Genomic DNA, 16,269 nt, shown 5'->3' on the forward strand with positions numbered 1-16,269 from the left:
AAAAAGTTCACTGAAGTCATTTCATATTTCATATTACAACTAACTTTATGAAGCTACCTCTTTTTGAGTCTTGACACAGTGGCACAGGATCAAAGAATAGCCATAATTATCTGAAAAGGCTATTACATAGCTATGTGAAGCAGGATTTTCTTCATATATCCCGTCCAAAACAGTAAGTCACGATTGAATGCAGCAGCAGAGATGAGAATCTAGTTATCTTCTATTAAGCCAGACATCCAATAAATTTGCAAAAATATAAAATAATGCTACTCTTCTCATTAAATACTTTTTTAAAAAAATGAAATTTTTAAATAAAAATATGCTATTTATAGTTAACATTAAATAGTTTATAACAATTATTTTAATAATAAAAATATTTAATTTCTTAGTTATAACCTCTAATTTGTTATATATAGGTACAATGCATATACAAAAAAGCTCTTTGCAGTCCTCACTAACTTTTAGGAGGCCCTAAGATCAAGACGTTTGAGAACTAGGGTCAGAGAAATTTACCCTCAGGCCAAAGTGATATGTATGTGCATGTTCACAGCAACACTGTTTCTGACAGAAAAAAAAAGGGAAACAAACCATACATCCAATGTGGTATATCTGTACAGTACAATTCTAGAGAGTAGTGGAAACGCATGCACCATAGCCACATGCATGAACATGGACAAATCTCACAAAGGTAAGTTGCATGAAAAACCAAGGTGCAGAATCTATGCTGTATGCTGCCAATTTTATAAATTTCAAAGACAAGCCAAACTAAATATAATAAAGCTGTTGAGAAAAAGCAATGGAAACAATAAACAGAAAATTGAAGAAAATGGGAACAGGTAGTGGAAGAGTACAGGAGAAGTTCGATTGTGTTGGAATTTTTTAGATTGGGCGATACGTTTACAGATGTTGCTTTGACCATTATGTTTCATTTTATGTGTATGAATGTCAGCTACATTATTGTTTGTAGATAATGCATACTTTACAACCTTCAAAGGGAGCTTTCCTTGCCAACGGAACCCAAATAGGTGAGGAAGGGCCAATGGGGGGGGGGGGGGTAGGGCAAGCTCTGGCACAGGGTCTGCAGCACTGGCCTCAGAGAAGTCCATCACTTGGGCAGTTCTCTTCCACGGACACTATGGCGGTTGTATCTACTGCCATCCATCTGGTTTGGTTTTTCAACAGCCCTCCCTGCTTAAAAACGCCATTTCTCCCTTCATCCTCTATTTCATATTTTTATCACAAGGACAGAAACTACCACATTTCACAGATAATTTTGTGTTGTATCCAAACCACTAAATTTAGCCATCATAATCTCTTATCACTAGAGCCAGCTCCTACTATATTTTTCCTACCTCCTATCCTTACATCACCAATACGACTCCTCTGGTTCCATAAAGTTTCTTTCTTAGTGTCTCCTGCATACTTTCGGATGATTTCAACCTCTTCTGGCTAAAGCCATTTCTTCTTTTTGGAATCTTCTCCCTTCTCTTCTCGGGATCTAAATCCATCATTTCCTTGGGGATGCTTTAAGTATCACTCCTCTCCAAGAACCTATTACCCATTACTCTTAATCCGAGTTGCCTCGCACATTTACACAGCTGATTCCTATTATATTGTCCTTGTTGGCATATTGATTTGTACTTATCCTCTGTGATTGTTTTGTGTCAACATTTGAAAGAACAGTCAGCAGAGGCTGCATCCTCAAAACTTTTTCTTAATGAATGAGCACCAAGTAAAGCTACAACTTTCAGCCAATCAAATCCTCACTGCTCTAACGGTGACACCATGATGGTTGACATACACCCTTATTCTCAAAAGGCTTTCAATTTATTCTATTCAGGTAAGTTTTCCCCTGCTGTAGGAAAAGATTTCCCATTTTATAATAAAACCCAAGAAAAGCAACATTTGCTTTATTGAATTTTTTTCATAATATTAAACAACTTTAGAATTCAACATTTCTCCTCCACATCCCTCCAGTCATTACTTGAAGTCCTTAGAACAGAGGTTCTCAACCTTGGCTGCACATTAGAATCACCTGGGGATCTTTTTAAAATTCTGATTTCTGGGCCTCATCCTCCGGAAATTCTCTTTCTTTCTTACTAATGTTGTGGTCCCATCCCATAACAAAGAAACAGAATTTCCGGAGGATGAGGCCCAGAAATCAGGATTTTAAAAAGATTCCCAGGTGAGTCTAATGTGCAGCCACGGTTGAGAACCACTGCCTTAGAAAATCACCCTTGGCAGGTGGTTGAGCCAGATTCTTAGTGAACACCAGATCTTCTGTTTCATTTGGGAGCAGTTTTATTTATTAGATGGGCCTTGACTTAAGAAATCAAAGTTATCTTCTCTATAACTTCTACTGTATTGGTCCTAATCTCTGTTTTCTGTTCAGCATTTATAAATCTATGAAAATGCTTTTGAAGCTGAATTTTAATTGTTTGTTTCCATCTCTTTTTCTACCCACTTGTCTCTGAGCTCCTTGAGAGCAAGGACTATGCTCACTTCAGCTCTACAGACCCCTAGTCCCTGGCACAGAAGCACTCAGTTACTGCTGCATGAATGAATCAATGAATGAATCAATGAATCAGTCAAGTATCAGTTATTGGTTACAAGCTGAGAATTTAGAATGAACAATTCAGAGTAAGTTTCTCCCCTTTTTCACTTGCTAGAACTTCATATATTTAAGTGTAGTTGCCATGCATGGTTTTTCTCCACTCTAATGCTTATCTTCAAATTTAGCACTCCCAATTGCCTCAATAATTGATTCCTCATATGATGATTTCAAGAGCCCACACATTCTGGTTGTCTCTCTTCTGGTGAGTACTTTATTAATTTCCCCCTTTAAATCAGGACACACAGTCTGGGCTTCAATATTACACATGTGATCAAATCAGTTTACAAGACTTTCTTTTGAATTTAGTTAACTACTAAACTGCATCAATTCTTCAAATAAAAGTTGAATTTTAAATGCTGCTTGATGATGCATAGTGGTTCTCTCTGGGCTATTTCCCATTTTACTTTAAACATTCCTACATAGCTTTCATTATTTATACGAAGCAGGTACTGCTTCTTTTCATTAAAAAGCCAATATAGATTTTTTAAAATAAACTAATAAACCAAATTAATACCTGTGATTTGTATGGTTTCAGCCTTAAGGAGCACACTTAACTCATATTTAAAATACTTGTATTTATTTTCTTTTGTATATATTTCTTCACCTATCAACAAGTATTCAAGTAGCCACTGGTATATAGCACTTGTAACTATGATCAAGTAGTCTAGCCAACCAAAACCCCACTTCTAGATTATGATATTTCTCTCTTCTTATAAATGTCAGAAAGAAGCTCACTATAATTTGATTTCCCTCTTTCTTAAGGTCAGATTAAAACCCAGTCAGTTATTATTTGAGGTCTGCTTTCCCCTCGAAGGGAGAAATCAGAATGCACATTTCAGGAATATCTCCTAAAGCAGAACGTGTCTCACACTTTGCTCCCACCCAAATACAGCTGTGTTCACAGTCTAGAGGGCTGTTGGGTTAACAAATTGGGCCAAACAAGCACAGATCAGAAAACAACTCATAATTCTAGGCCATTACACCAAGGCAGTTTTGTCCATATGGAGCACATAATTCAGACCCCGGACAGTGTCATTGCATGTGACTCTATTCTCTTGCCCTCTGCTTAGTCTGAAATCAAAATCAATCTCTGAGGAAGAAATGTCATAAGTTTTCGTGAATCAGAGCAGTGTGCTCCATCAGCACCTAAGGGGATCTCCTGTACACTGGAGGGTCTCCAAGAGGAAGTGCAGCTGGGGAAGGCATGTCCCTCAGGTTTCGGGACCCCATGAAGATTTCACAGACCTCAGAGATGCAATGGACTTCAAGAGATGGTCCCTCCAGTCCTTAACAGCACTGACACTGGTGCCACGGGCTCAATTTTTACTTCTAATTGGTTAGAGGAGCCCTTCCCTGTCTGCCTCATAGACAAATAATATTAGTGAAAATGCTTTGTGAACAATGAAGCATAATACAAATACAGAATGTGGTTAATATACTCTTATCCATTTTACAATATGGCACTACATCAGCACAGAGAGGTGAAGTGACTTGCCCAAGGTCACAAAGCTAGTGAGAAACTCTAATGCTTATGGTGGGAGAGTGGGACAGACCAGACTGGAAGCTGTGTCTCATAACTAGTGCTAGTCCTTCCCTAAGCCTCTGGTTTCCAATCGGGAGTCAATTACTCAGGTCCATGAGCTATTTTTAGGGTTTTAAGAGTCTAACAAATTATTGTTAATAAGCAGCCCAGGCTCAACCTTACGTCTTTATTTTTGGCTGGAGTGTGGGTAATCTGGGAGTCCTCAGACATGTGTTCAGGAGTCCTCAACCCTGACTATACATTAGGATCACCTGGGGAGCTTTAAAAGAATGCCCATACCCAGGCTCCGCTTTGGGCTAATTAAATTTAAATCTCTGGGGGTGTTTGCATTTTTTAAATCTCCCAGATGATTCTAATGTGCAGTCAGGGTTGAGAACCACTGGGTAGGGCTGACGATGATCAGAAACTGATAAGAAGCAATAATTGTCTGTGATTAATCACACAGTGCCATTAAAGCAATCCTAGTGAGAGCCTTAGTTGAAATGAATTCACACCTCGTGTGTATCAATGTGGCCAGGCACGAGTATAATATAAATATCTTTATGTATGAATTCACATAGTTGCGATACAACCTACAATGCTTCCCCATTTTACAGATGAGAAACAGGCAGCGAACTGCAGCAACTTGCCAAGGTCACGGCTAAAATGTGGTGCAGCCAGGATGTAACTCATGCACCTGGTACCAGGATCTTAATCCCATGTACTTACTGCTTCTTGGTACAGCCACAGAATGTGGTTTACAATGCCTTAGCCTTGGTGATGAATTAAAAAATACAGAATATTGGGGGATGTAAGGAAGTTTCTAATCCAAATGCCTGCAGAGGCCAGAAGGTAAGATACACAAGGGAGACGGGCAGGTGTACGTGCAGATGGGGACAGGCGGCAGAGGGGTAGGAACTGTGGCAGACTGACGAACACATGCCCGGGGAAGGGAGACAGCCGCCACTGATGACAGCAGATTGCTGCCATGTGGGGAGGTGGGCCCACTGCTGCTGGCTCTTCCAAGTTTTCTAAAGAAGCTAAAATTTTTATTTTTATGTGAAACTGCCCATTTCCAAATGTTGTCTCAAGCGTTTCAACATACATTCCCAGGCCACTAGCTACTGACTGCTGATATGATCTATCTCACACACACAAACACACACATACACACACCTCTCAACCCTCCATTGAATGTGTTCTCTTAGACTGGTTTTCTACAGTTAGAAACAGCACACCATGCCTTTTTTCCTTTCATGCAGAATTTCAACTGTTATCTCTACAACACATGGAAAAACCAATATAAATTTCCCCCCGGTAATTTTAATCAGTGGACTGACTGTTGAGTAAATGAATAAACATTTATTAATCACCTAGTCTCTCATTTGAATCTCACTGTAAGACTGTGAACATGGATTCACTACCCTCACTTTACAGGAAACTCAGTCATAATTCGCATGATTATTATACAATTTAGGTACAATCCAGGTCAAATCATATACACACAGGAACTCATTCTGATAGTAAAAGTCTAATGTAATACTGCTGGCCTATGAAACAAGTATTAGTCAAGCCCTATTATAACAGCCTATAAAAGAATTTTACCAGACCGTATTATTCCTCATCACCCTAATTAGATATATGGAAAATGAAAAAAATCAAAAACCCAGAAGTCACCAAAAAGGTCTGGGTCAGAAATGACTGTAGTCTACTCACAATCTAAGCCAATAGAAACCTAGTTCATATACTTAATAATAGCTCCTTCTTCTTGAGCTCCTTCAATGCAGCAGGCACCAATTAGGCATGGTTTGTATGTGCACATAATATTGATATTCATATAAGTATTCGATCAATCCTTGCAATAACCCCATGATATAGGAACTATTGAAAGATGAGGAAAACAGAGGGCAGGGAAGCTAAGTAACTTGCCCAAAGTCACACCGTTAGTTAGTTGCAGAACTGGGATCGGAACAGCCTGGCTCCAGAGTCTGTCCACTGGACCACCACACTGTGCATTTAAAAAGCATGTGAGTCTCTGGTTTTACTTAAGTGGGACTATATACAGCAGACACAGTGAAAAGAGGGTGAAGTCACATTCTATTTTCTCTCAACCGCTGCAAAACAAAAGCTTTCTAAAATCCACCAGCAGACAACCTAGGACCCTAGCACTATAAAATGCAGCGGTTCTCAACCTGTAGGTCACGACCCCTTTGGGGGTCGAACGACCCTTTCACAGGGTTCGGTCGCCTAAGACCATTAGAAAACATATATAATTACATATTGTTTTTGTGATTAATCACTATGCTTTAATTATGTTCAATTTGTAACAATGACATTGGGGGTCACCACAACATGAGGAACTATATTAAAGGGTCCCAGCATTAGGAAGGTTGAGAACCACTGATATAATGTTAGAAGAATCTATCCCCTGCATAGGTACAGTAGCTTGTTTTGAAATCCCAGAGAAGCAGAGTGCTGCTGATCATGTAAAGTCCATTCCCCGGGCCCTCTCTGGTCCCTCCAGAAGGCCAGCTTCTCCAGAGCATGCAAAATAGTTCACCCATCTCTCTCACTCCTTGCCTTTTTTCCTTTACTGCACACTTCTAAGAGGTTCTAACCACTTTCCTGAACCATGTAGAAATTGCTGGAAAGAAAGACAGGTATCATTTTAGGGTCAGCTTTTTCAGGCCCAAGCCTCGGAGAAGGCCCATGCATTTCTACCTTGCTGGCAGATAGCACTGGGCTGAACTGGGACTTTCTTTAAAAACAGAAGCAAAGAATACCTACGCCTTAGTCATTTCAGAACTCTAGAAACAGAACTTGAGTGGTGGAGGGTGCTTTTTCATAAGAAGGGAATGGACGGCTGGAAACAATATCCTTTTTAGGCACACGGAATCTGCTGCATTTAACAGAACCCTGGGTCAGCCTGTGAAAAGCAGAGTTGCCACAGGCCACATGCTGATCTCACACCGTGGGCGTGTATCACTGCACACTTTATAAAATTAGCTACAGTGCAGCCTCTGTGTGTGTCTCTGAGTATACGCAGTGAAGCTGACTTTGAGCAAATAAACAGCAATCTGCACCCATGCAGCTAAAGTCTGATTTTAATTTATGAAACCACCTTGTAGCTACAGCAATTCTGTCCCAAGGTCGGTCCCTGGGGAATGAAAAGAGTCATCTGAGAGGCCCTTGCTTCAGCACCTAGTCATACACTATTCTCGCATATCATAAAAATGTAATTCACAGACAGAGGATAGAAATGCAAAACTTGCTCCTAAGCAGACGGGGAAGGCAGCTAGAAACTTCAGCCCACCACACCATCTTAGCAATTTCTAAGGTCTGTGCTTTGTACATTAGTTTCTTATGAAACATGACAAAAGAAATTTCAGCTACAACGAACCATAAAGTATTTGTACACTTGGTCCTACTAGATGGTATGACTTGCTGAGCTACACCTAGCAAAGGAAGAAACAAAAGAATGCATCAAAACCGGACCAAGCACCTTCATTTTTATCTATATATCTAAAGTGTGATTCTAGAGCACCTTAATCAAGCCAGAATAGTAATGAAATCTGATGGGGGGGGGGGGGGGAGCTAGCCACATGTCCTTATCATAACTAGGCCTGATCTGGATTTGTTTCCGATAAGAGATATCTCAAAATCTATTCTTTCACCACAAAGCCCATGGTCTTGTAAAACCTTACGCTAGAAAGCCTTTAGCGCCCCCCCAGAAGTCCTGTTTTGTAGGTCACACTCTCATTATCTTGTTCTGGGACCAGTCCGATGAAATTATAGAGAATGACTAACGCATCCTTCAGAATGGAGCGATCAGCTCCAGCTCGTGTCTGTGTTTCTGTCCTCCTCTCCTAATGCACTAGCAGTGATTTTGAAAGAACAGAGGCAGGAGGAGGCAACTTCAGCAAGAAAAGCTGTGATGCACTGCGCTACCTGACCCTCGGGAAGATGCTGCCCTTCCCTTAGCTTTCTCAGATGCATTCCGGACCAGTCACAGAAACCAAGGCAGCTTTGTCCACCGGGCCATTTGGGCTCCGCCATCATTTCCTTCACACCTTGGCATCTTTTGAGTCCAAAGACACCACTTTGCATATAAATGACCAGAGTCAGTGACACTAGATGAGTGTTTCTCTTTGGTGAAACTAAACTCATTCGGACAGGATCTGAACCCACGCTACTGGGATGAGTAAATAAGTGAGTTCAGCAACCCAGCCGGGCATCATACATCTCGAATCCAATCTTTCCTACGAGAACATTTTGACATTAATAGGACTCCTTGTATTTTAAGCCAACTTTTGACCCCAGGAGAAGCCTGCCTGGTTACTCCAACACAACACCATCCCTTGGGTGTTTCCACGGCCTTTGTCCATCTAGTTTTATAAGCCTCGAAAGACAGCGATTTTCCACACCTCTCTTGGAACTCTCCTAATAGAGGCCATTCAAAGACTCTAAAACTCCAAATGCACAGCGAGCTCTAACCCTGGCCGAAAGCTGTCCAGTTTCTATTTCTCCAGCATGATTTATTAACACTTTGTACGGGAGGCTTGTCACCGCACAGCAGCCGTGTCATCCCCAGGGCGAGATGGCAGCACGTAGATAAATTAAAAATCAATTTTTTTATTAGAAACTATTTTGAAGCATTAGAAGGAATGTGATTTTGAGCTATCTTTCTTATTTTAACAGGAAAGCTCAGTGGACCCTACTTACTGTATTAGGAATATATGGATTTCTTTTTAGGAGAACAAATAGCCATTATTGCCCGGTATCAACTCAGCCTGCCACGAGGCACCTCAGAATCATTAGCTCTGGCTGACAGGAGCAGTGAAATACTTTACTACTTCAGATCTGACAATTGTCCCTGTGGTTCCTGTCCTAGTAATAAGGTATGGCCTCCACACTGAAAAAAATTAATAAGAATAAGTAGAAGAAAAGAGTTAGGTTTCTACCTTTCTCTTCCATCAGACATATAAAGACTCCTAAAAATATAAAAACAAGGGATCCGGTTGCTTGTCAGTCATTTTGCTTCCCAATTTTACTAGAAAGCAAGGGAGAATTTTAAAAGTTTTGTTAATGAAAAGCACAATAACCTGTTCAGGTCTTGACCCACACCAGAGTAAACAATGAAAATACTAGACTAACAAAACAACCGTTTTATTCACTTTTCCTTTGTGCGTCCCTTGAGCACGGCACCAGTCCGATTTCCAATGGTAAATAGAATAGGATGTAAACTCATCCACGTTTCTGGTAAGTTGAAGCCAATGAGGAAAACTTGCAAGTGCAGATGGCGTCCATGGAAAAAGGATTCACAGATGCAACCAACACAGGAGAAAGCCCTTCCTTACCCTTTCCCTCAGTTTGTGATCCCCAGTGTAATGTACTGGGCCCCAGCCTGGCCAGCAGTCACAGACAGTATCAGTTTCTCTCTGTTCCTCTTTCTCAGGCTGACATTTTTAAGCTATGCAGTTGGGGATTCTGCGAAAGATAAGCACATGGTATAGCTCCAAGGACCTCTAGGATATTTTTTGGACACAGTATTGGACCTTGTGAATGGAAAGAACTTTGATAAAAGGATAAAAGGGCCATCAACAGCAGCAGCAGAGTCACAGTGAAATCCCAAAATGATAATGACCACTCTAGGCCAAGAAATAAAGGCTTTTTAAAGCCACTTCCCCAAAATAATTTAGGTTTAACAACCTTTGTTGGGGGTCACCTCCAAAAGCTAGTGTATAACTTCTTTTTCATTTGTAGCCAGGAGGATCATCATTCAACTCTATAGGACAGGACTTTTTGTTTTTCTGCATATGTAAGAGGCTCATATAACTCTCTCTCTCTCTCTCTCTCTCTCTCTCTCTCTCTCTCTCTCTCTCTCTCTCTCTCTCCCCCTGTCTCTTCAGAGGCCCAGAAGGAAATGACTGTGTAGAATTTTAAATCAGAAACCTAACGCTTAGGTTACTAGTGTCAGGTTAAAGGCTCGCCCATCCCCAAAGCTAATTCAGTTCTGAACAGTCCCATGGGTGTTCAGTTGAACAGAAGGAGCTAGGAAACCTTAGCAGGCCGGAGCCCAGCCTGGGGAATTGCTGGCACTCGGTGCCAGGGGCCGAGGCTCACCCCAGACTTGGTATCAGATAATACCAAGTGCTAGTCTGGACTTCCAGGACTCATCTACTCGAGGGTGGAACTTCCAGGTTCCCTGGAGTCTGTGCTGTGGAGTAGGAGGGCAGTGGCCTTTGCACAGCCACCCTGCGCCTGGCTGGTGTAGATTTAGCAACAGGAAAATAGATTCAACACACAGAGAAAGAGTCTATTGGCAGCAATTACGTATGGGAGGTGCAGAGACAAGGCAGGGGTCCTCGGATAAAGTAGAAAGTATTCCAAATTTTCTAGAGATTCTGATTTCACAAGTTTCTTTTTTCTTTTTATTCTAACTTGAACTCCTTAAATGTGTGTTTATAGGTTCTCTAGATTCTTAAAACCTTATATCAACAGTGGCTGTTCACCACTTTTGCATTTCCTCAGAAGGGCTCTTGGGTTTCAAAAGCAATTTTCCTACCTCATTCCCCCTCCTAACCTCCCCCACCCTCCAAATTACACACACATCACTCCTTCTAAGGTCAAATTTTAAATCTGCCCTTAGATAACTCCTTAAAACCTTGGGATGACCTCTTTGATCCCCAGACTAACTAAATTTTAACTTTGAAACAAAACAGTTCTCCAGGAAAAGAAAAATCCTTCTTCCACACACATAAGCAAACAATAAAGGATTTAGCCTTAGAACCAGGATTTTAGGACTACAGTTATTTTCTACATTAAATACCAATTAACACTATTTACCAAAGTCAATATTTGTTACTTCTCCACAAACTGCAAGTCTCTTCAAGACTCATCGGCACTTAGCAAGCCTTGGGTTACTGTCTGAATTGCAAAATACACCATTTGCCCAGAAATGTGTCTTAGTCCCAATGCAAATTGCTTATAAAACATGTGTAAACCATGATTTAAACAAGCAGCACACACCCACAAAAATCCATTCAATGCAAAGGTAAGTGAAAAAGCTTCTCCAATTAGCTTCCCTTTACAAACTGGAGGGACATTTACAGTATCTCCGAAGGTAACTGCTTCTTACTTCAGTACAAGTAGCTTTATGTGGCTAGAAGAGTTGATTTTTTTTCCTTCTTTCTTTTTTTTTCTTTCTTTCTTTCTTTTTTTTTTTTTTAGTGCATAATAGTATTCAATTAGAGAACAGGGTGGGAGAGCCCACTCTTAAAATATAACTTAATCACCAGGCACCAGCGCGCAGAAGAGGTCCAAGCACACGAGCTAAAATGGAGCCTGAATTTCCTCTCAGACTGAAAGGGTAGTCGCAGGAGGTCAGGGTCAAGGTCACCAGCAGGGCAGGCTGCAGCTGCCCGGCCGCGCTGCACACAACAGAGAGAAGGCGGTCCATCTCCGTCACAGCCTAAACAGATAAATCCCTTCTCCTCTCCTACCCTGCCTCTAACCTCGCCAACATTCTTTTTTTTTTTTTTTAAGCAGGAGTTGAGAAGAAAGGAAAATGACCAAATAACCTCACCGCCCTGGGCTTTCGCACACAAACTCATCAGCTCCCAAAGTTGCCATCTAAGGGCAAGTTCGCAGAGAGCACTGAAGCCCATTTTGTCCGAGCAGGGCAAGCCTCCCCCCTCGCCCCCCCGACCCCGCGGGGAGTCCTGCCTCCTCTCCTTCCCCCCCTCCCGCACCCCCCTCACTCCCCCCAAAAGAGCTAGGAACTGTGGCGGGCCGGCCATGTGCACGCACACACTCTGCCACCAACTGCTGCGAGTTTTCTGTGAATCGCAGCGCAGAGCCTCCCAACTCGCCCTCCCCGACTCCACCGCCTCTCTTTCCTCGCACCAAATTCCCCCACACACGCCGCCGCTTGCGAGCGATTTTATGTGCATATATATTACATATGTGATATTATCCTCAGAACCTCTAGCGGGCAGGCGAAGAAAGGACTGCACAGGGGCATTTTTTTTTTTTTTTTTTTTAAGGATGGGGGGAAAAAGCACAACCCAAGCTCTGTGCGCCGACTCCAGCGTACCGGGAAGGGGAAAGAAAAGAGGAATGTCTGCGGAGAGGGCTGCCCGCGAGTGCCCTTGCTCGCCACTTCGGCCGCGGCCCGGGGGACACGGAGCCGCGGGGGCACCCGGCCCGAGCCACACGCGCCCCCTGCCCGGCCCCCGGGCCGGCACCGCCACGGAGATTTCGCGAGGGGGAGATCGATCGCGCTGCCTGTCTGCAGCGGAAACGCACACGCTCACACACAACCGGAGCCCGAGACACCATAACCTTAACCCTTCCCCCACCCTCCGTGAACTTCAGGTGACCGACCACGTCGGCCTGACACCCGGGCCGGCGGGCGCTCCGACTCCGCTCCCGCCCCCGGCCCGGGTTTTGCAGGCTCGGACTCCGAGCCGCGCCAAACCGCCCAGAGAGGGGAGCCGCGCGGGGGGAGAGAGGAGAAATTGACCCTCCGTCTCCCCGACCCCTCCCTCCGGCGCCTCCGGCGTCCCCTCCTCCCCGTCACCCCGCCCCACGCCTGCTCCCCTGCCCCCTCCTCCCTGCCTGCGAGGAGCCGGGCGGCCCCGGGGGATATTTTTAGTCGCTTCTTTCTCCTTCACTTTTAGCTTGAGCAGCATCTCAGAACACTCCAAGCGGAGAAAGATTGGGGGGTGGGGGCTGGAGAGGGAGTGGGGGAAAAGTTCGGAGTCTCGCAAAGAAAAGCCGGAGAGAGGGCGGAGAGGGCCCGGGGTGCGGGTGGAGGAGGGGAAGGGGACCGGGCCGTGCCGGCGGGCGTGAGTCTCCAGCGGCCGTGTGTGGCTGCAGCGGGGAGGGCTGCGATGCACTTTAGTCCTGGACTCTGCACAGCTCGCGGGGAAGGGGGGCTGAGCGCCCGAGTCGCGCCCGGCTCCGTCTGCTCCGCCTGACCCCACATTTTATTGCGGCCAGGAGCCCTGCTCCTCCCCTCCCCTCCGCTCTGCAGGGACCTCGCGCGCCGCGAGCCGCCCTGCCTCCTGCCGCCGCCTCGGCGCAGCTCCCGCACCCCACATCCGCCCGCCGCTGCCCGGCCTCGCCCCCCGCCCCGCGCCCCGCGCCCCGCGCCCCGGCTCGCCCCTTCGCCTCGGCGCCGCGGGACCAGCCGCCCCGCGGCGCGTGTGGACCGGGTGTTTGTGTGCGGTGCCCCCTCACCCTCCCCAGCCGCTCCCGCCTCGCCCGCCCCCGACTCCCCTCCTCCGCCGCCGCCGCCTCCACCTCCGCCTCCTCCTGCTCCTGCCCCAGCCGCCGCCGCCGGCTCCGGGGCCGACCAACCCCGGCGCAACCTTTAGCCGGAGACGGACCTCTCCCTGGATCCTGTCCCCGGCGGTCGGCCGCGCGCCCTCGCCCCGACACCCCCAAACGCCATGTCACGGCCCCCGGCCCTCCGCGCACCCCGACCCCCGCACCCTCAGGCGCTGGGATCCGCCAGGAATTTTTTTAAAGATTCCAACCTCTCCCACCTCCCCTCCAGCCCCCGATTAAAACACACAGACACACACACACACAAAAACCGGCATCCACACGACTCCCCTCCTCCTCCGCTGGCCCCCTCCCCCCAGCAACCCGGAGTGAGGAGGGGGGAGGGGAAGGGACGGGGGGGAAAAGCTCGATCTCAAGGAAAAAAAGAGGGGGGCCGAGAGAAAGAAAGAAAAAGAGAGAGAGAATAGAAAGGGCACGGGGCTGATCATCACCAACATGGCTGCCTCGGCATAGACCTAAACGAGGAGTAACCCGGGCTGTGTCTTTGTCAGTTTCACCTCTGTAACCCTAAACTAATGCAGAAAACAACGGAGGAGGCTGCGGAGGGGAAGAGGAGAGGGAGGGCGAGAAAATGGCACGAGAGGAGGTGGAGAAGGGATGACTTACGTGAGGGAAGGCGCTTGGGCTGCTCCTGCTTCCTCCTGGGCATTTTCCCCCTTTTCTCACATTCTCCTCCTTGGTTAATGTGAGATCAAATAAACCCCCGTGGGGGCAGAGAGGCAGACACGGGCAGGAGCGGGGAGGTAGTTGGGGGGCGGGCGGGCGGGCCGGGGGAAACCCCTTCTCTCCGGTGTGTACAATGGGTTGAAGCTTGTTTCCTGGAGCCAGAAGAGGGGTTTTCTTCTTTTCTTTCCTTTCTTTTTTTTTTTTTTTTAATTTTTTTTGGTCGTGCACCTGGCTTGTCCCCCGAGCGCAATATTCTTCAATGGAAATGGACCTAATAGGTGTGAGTGTGTGTGTGCCCCGAGCTCGCGCGTGTGATGGGAGGCATAAATAAATGAGCGCCGGTGCGGCGGTGTCTATGGCCGCGCTCTGTGTCTCCGAGCCCCTAACACTAATGTCGGGATCAAAGGGCAGCGGCGGCGGCAGCACAGCTCACAGCTCGCTCTCGCTCTCTCTCTCCCTCGCTCGCTCTCCTCTCGCGCGCGCTCTCTCTCTCTCTTTCTCTGTCACACACACACTCACACACACGGAGGCACAGACTGAGGGAAAGAGCGAGAGCTAGACACACACACACACACACACACACACACACACACACACACACACACAGCAAAGAGGAAGGTGCCCTAAGGCTCCCAGGGCGGACTCAGCCAGGGATTTGCAACCGCTCTATGTGGAAAGAATGGGGGACGCGCGTGCGGGGGTGGGATGGAGTTCTTCGAATTTATCCCGCTAGTCGCCAAATCGAGGGGTGGGGGAAAAGTTTTTCCCCACTCTTGAAACGGTTGCTGCATTATTCTTCCTGATTTTTAAAAAGGAAATAGATTTGCCTCTTAACTTTCTTTTGTTTATTAAACTACATGTTCTTCTGCACAAAATTCTCCAGGGTGTTGTCCCCAAAAGAATGGCTCTCTTACCCCATCACCTGAAGCATCTGGAGGTGACAGTCTCCCATATACTCTTACAAACATTCTAATAAAAGTGATTTTTAAAAAACTAAAAAGATAACATATGGTGAAATCAATAAGTAGGTTGATGGAATAAGTGCCCAGTTTTGGAGTGTCCAGTGGAGTTAAAGCTGAAAAAAATGCTGCCTAAATGACAATTACAGCTTCTTGACAAAGGGTGGGGGTGGGAGGGGTATAAGATTAGGTCACCCCTGATGGTTGGCTTAACTGCTACATGATACTCGTACAGTGCACACAGCAATTTTGATTTCTGAAATCTACCTTTTTCCCTATTATAATTCAGGTATATGAAGCTTACACTGAAGCAATTCCAGTTTGCATTATGAGCCCAACATAGCAGTTTTCATTAACTGGTACATATTTTTCATTACTTTACAAATCACACATCTTTCTTCAAAGAGAGACATGAAGGGGAAAAATAGAATAGGATGGGTCTCGCTCTAGCACAAAAGGTACTTGGTGAAAGAGGACTGTTCTCTTTGTGACTTGGAGTCATTTGGATAAAAGTTCACTCAGAGGTTGTTAATTATTTAAACTCCAAAACCTGCTACTATAATTGAAGTAAAAATGGTCTGAAGAAGAGTTGTTTCATAAAACTCTCTTTGTAAGAGGAAACTTTGAACTTAAGCAGAATACATTATATGTCATGAGTCAGATGTAGCTACAAAAAAATAAAAAGGTGCATTATTTAAGTACGTCTTCCCTTTTTAGCTTTTTAAAAACTCTGACTCATCATCTCATTATGTTAAATATTTTTCTTACCAATTTTAAAATAGACTTTTTCATCAAAGAAGGTGGAGGCACGGGGAACGTGCAAAACATTAAAATGACACTTATAAGCTTACATAGATAGCTAATGTCTCTTTGAAGTTCTGACTTAATTCTCACAACTCAAGTGGTGTTAAAGGCAGCCACGGGGGTTCAAGCCCTATGTACCCCTTCAAAAATAACAGCAAGGCTTTATATTGCACACTGTTATTAGAGAAGCTTAAAAAGTGTTGTATCTCCCAAAAGATATTTTTGTTCATTAATAATAAAAATCTCAGGATGTATAAATACAGATGTAACCCCGCCATTCTCCGGAGCATTATCTCAATTCGTTGAGGTTCTGCTTTCGGGCATATATCGACAGTTTGGCTCAAATAAACTCA

At 45.1% G+C, this 16,269-nt stretch overlaps 1 protein-coding gene across 3 annotated transcripts in view; it reads right to left on the reverse strand.

The window, feature by feature from the left end:
* The window catches only part of ZNF827 (zinc finger protein 827), a 166,213-nt gene extending 151,543 nt beyond the window's left edge, over nucleotides 1-14,670 (reverse strand). For all 3 annotated transcript variants that reach the window (XM_036313385.1, XM_036313387.1, XM_036313388.1), the window contains exon 1: nucleotides 14,094-14,670. In XM_036313385.1, coding sequence (XP_036169278.1) covers nucleotides 14,094-14,136 — 43 coding nt within the window. In that variant the 5' untranslated portion in view covers nucleotides 14,137-14,670. The remainder of the gene's footprint in view (nucleotides 1-14,093) is intronic.
* Nucleotides 14,671-16,269: the final 1,599 nt, after the last annotated feature.

Source organism: Myotis myotis, unplaced genomic scaffold, assembly GCF_014108235.1.
Source record: "Myotis myotis isolate mMyoMyo1 unplaced genomic scaffold, mMyoMyo1.p scaffold_m19_p_6, whole genome shotgun sequence".
Taxonomy (NCBI): Eukaryota; Metazoa; Chordata; class Mammalia; order Chiroptera; family Vespertilionidae; genus Myotis; species Myotis myotis.